A 2,710-nucleotide genomic window follows, 5' to 3' on the forward strand; every position below is an offset into this window, starting at 1 on the left:
TTAAAAAAAAAAAAAAGCACAAGAGGAAGAAGACTTCTAACTATGTCTCTAAATCCAGTAAACATAAAAGAAACTCTGATCTCATAAAAATCAAAAATTCCTGCACGACAGAAAACGTTATCGTAAAAGTCAAAAGACCAACGACAGATTCAGGGGGGAAAATGTTTTATCACAAAGAAGAGAATCTTTTCTCCTATATTTTAGGAGTTCCTAAAAATAGATCAGCCTTGAATATTCATTGGAAGGGCTGTTGCTGAAGCTGAAGCTCCAATATTTTGGCCACCTGATGTGAAGAGCTGATTCATTGGAAATGATCCTAATGCTGGGAAAGATTGAAGGCAAAAGAAGGGAATGGCAGATGATGAGATGGTTAGACAGCATCACTGACTCAGTGGACGTGAATTTAAACAAACTCTGGGACATAGTGGAAGACAGAGGAGCCTGGTGTGCCATAGTCCATGGAGTTGCAAAGAGTTGGACACGACTTAGTGACCGAATAGCAATAAACAAAAAAATAGATGACAAAAAGACCAATAACACAAAGAAGAGGCAGGAAAGAGACAGGTACGGAAATATCAAAAATCCTTAAACATATACAAAATACTTCACCTCATGCATAAATAGAAATGCAGGTTTTTTTTAAAAAAAAAAAAGAAGAAGAATAAATGCAGGTTTAAACTTTCACTGAGATGTTATTTCTCACAAAAAACAAAAATCTGACAACATACTGCTGGCAAGGCTAAAGAATAAGAGTGTTCACTGGTACCATCTCTGTGGAGGATAAATTGACCTTAACTATCAATACTATAAATACATGTAGCCCTTAATCCAGTGGTCCCACTTTGGGGAATCTCCCTTGTAGATAATAGTTGCCCGAGTATAAAATTAATGTCTACAAGATTACTTATTAAGGGCATGTTGGCCATAATCAAAGGTCTCAAACAACACCACGACCCACCTGCCAGGCACGGCCAGGGGTGAAAGCGGCCCCGGGCCTGGGAGGTGGTAGTGGAGTCTTGCCTCCTGCTCGTGGCTCTGGCCGAGCTCTCGGAACCTGGAGCTGAGTCCGGCAACGGTGCCCTTCTGGATGGCGCGGAGCGAGTGACGCTGGTACTCGTCCCGGGCGCGCTGGGCTCGGCGGCTCCTCTCCTCGTCAGCCGCCTTGGATCGACGTACTGGAAAGGAAGAGAGAGCATGTTCACCACTGTGCCCACTTCGCAAGCTTTAAAATCGGGTATTTTCAGGGACTTCCCTGGTGGTCCAGTGGTTAAGAATCTGCCTTCCAGTGCAGGGGATGGGAGTCTGATCCCCGGTCAGGGAACTAAGATCCCACCTGCCATGGAGCCACTAAGCCCACACCCCAACTAGAGAAAAGGCCTGCATGCCACAATGAAGACTCAGTGGAGCCAAAATTTTAAAAAATAAATCAATAAAAATATAAATAAAATCAGGTGTATCCTGTACCAGAGCCCCTGCTATTTCCTACAAAAAGCCCCAAGAGCCCTTAAGGCCATCCCGTTACTCATGCCTCCTCATGTTACTCACGTGGAAACTGAGTTCCCAAGAAGGACATTGCTTTGCCTGGATGGGTCAGTGGGCAAGCCTGGCAGGGACCCATACTCCCTGCTACCAGAGGATGAGTTATGGGAAACTCTGGAGTCCCAGTTCCGGTTCCCTTTCTCTTTGGTTTCCTGAGGCCTTGACAGCTGGTGGGTGAGTGTGTTGGAGGGCGGGAAGAAGGTGCTTCAGTAACTGTCACCGCAGAGCCACCACATCTGCCATGACGCCCCTTTCACCAGCATGTCTTTTCGTATTTCTCTAGGCAGGTTGGACATCTGCAAGTTGCTGCTTCTAAAACTCAAAAGGAAGTCCTGGAGCTGGGAAAGTGCACAGAGCGAGGAAGACCTCTGAAGCACGGTCTAGAATTAAAACTGATTATTTTGTAGTCTGACTGCATCAAGTCAGGCCCCATCCAGTCCTTTTGTAGAGAAGTCTTGGAACTGGCAGTGTTCTCATTGCACAGGTCCAGCGATTGCCTTGGCCCAAGCCTTAAGAAAAATCTTACCCAAAGTCCAAATCTACTCCAAAGTCCATCCAATACCTGCATAGCATGCAACTACAACCTACCAATGCCAGAGACCTGTGTTCTTTTGGCATTTGCAGGATACAAGGCAAATGGTCCTCATCCTTAAAGAAAGAGCTTCTCCTCTTCAAGCGGTCAAAGTCCATTCTCGAAACACAACATCTCCCAGATCTGAGGAAGGCTGCGGGAAGTCTGTCCCTCAGAAAGTATTTATAGAAGTGGAGGTCACATAGACTGAGAGTGCCAGGGTGGCGGGAGGGGAATTTTCTTTGGTCTATTCATTGCTGCATTCCAGTGCCTAGCATACATATGCGTCAGTCAGCAGGTGATACATATGCTTGAACGACTGCACCCCATTAAGTATTTAACCCTGCCAGGCTCTGGGCTGAATATAGAGAGAGCAAAGATGAGACCGGTCCCTCATGACAGTCAGAGCGTAGCTGGGAGAATAAGACAAATAAATATCTGTAACATATGGCGAACAGAGACTCAACAAGTCTTGGAGTTTAGGGGCTGCAGCACTCACAGTCTGTGAGGGAGTCAGGAGCCACCACAGGAGACTGAGCACCCCACTGGGTCTGGAAAGATCAACAGGAGTTTTTCCAGGGAAAGAAGAGGGAGGAATCC

General features: G+C 46.2%; 1 protein-coding gene across 1 annotated transcript in view; it reads right to left on the bottom strand.

Moving 5' to 3' along the window:
* SH2D4B (SH2 domain containing 4B) overlaps positions 1 to 2,710 on the bottom strand; it is an 82,107-nt gene that overhangs the window by 25,946 nt on the left and 53,451 nt on the right. Inside the window, exon 5 of the mRNA XM_010834134.1 lies at positions 959 to 1,175. Coding sequence (XP_010832436.1) covers positions 959 to 1,175 — 217 coding nt within the window. The remainder of the gene's footprint in view (positions 1 to 958; positions 1,176 to 2,710) is intronic.

This window comes from Bison bison, unplaced genomic scaffold, assembly GCF_000754665.1.
Source record: "Bison bison bison isolate TAMUID 2011002044 unplaced genomic scaffold, Bison_UMD1.0 scf7180017864029, whole genome shotgun sequence".
NCBI classification, from domain to species: domain Eukaryota; kingdom Metazoa; phylum Chordata; class Mammalia; order Artiodactyla; family Bovidae; genus Bison; species Bison bison.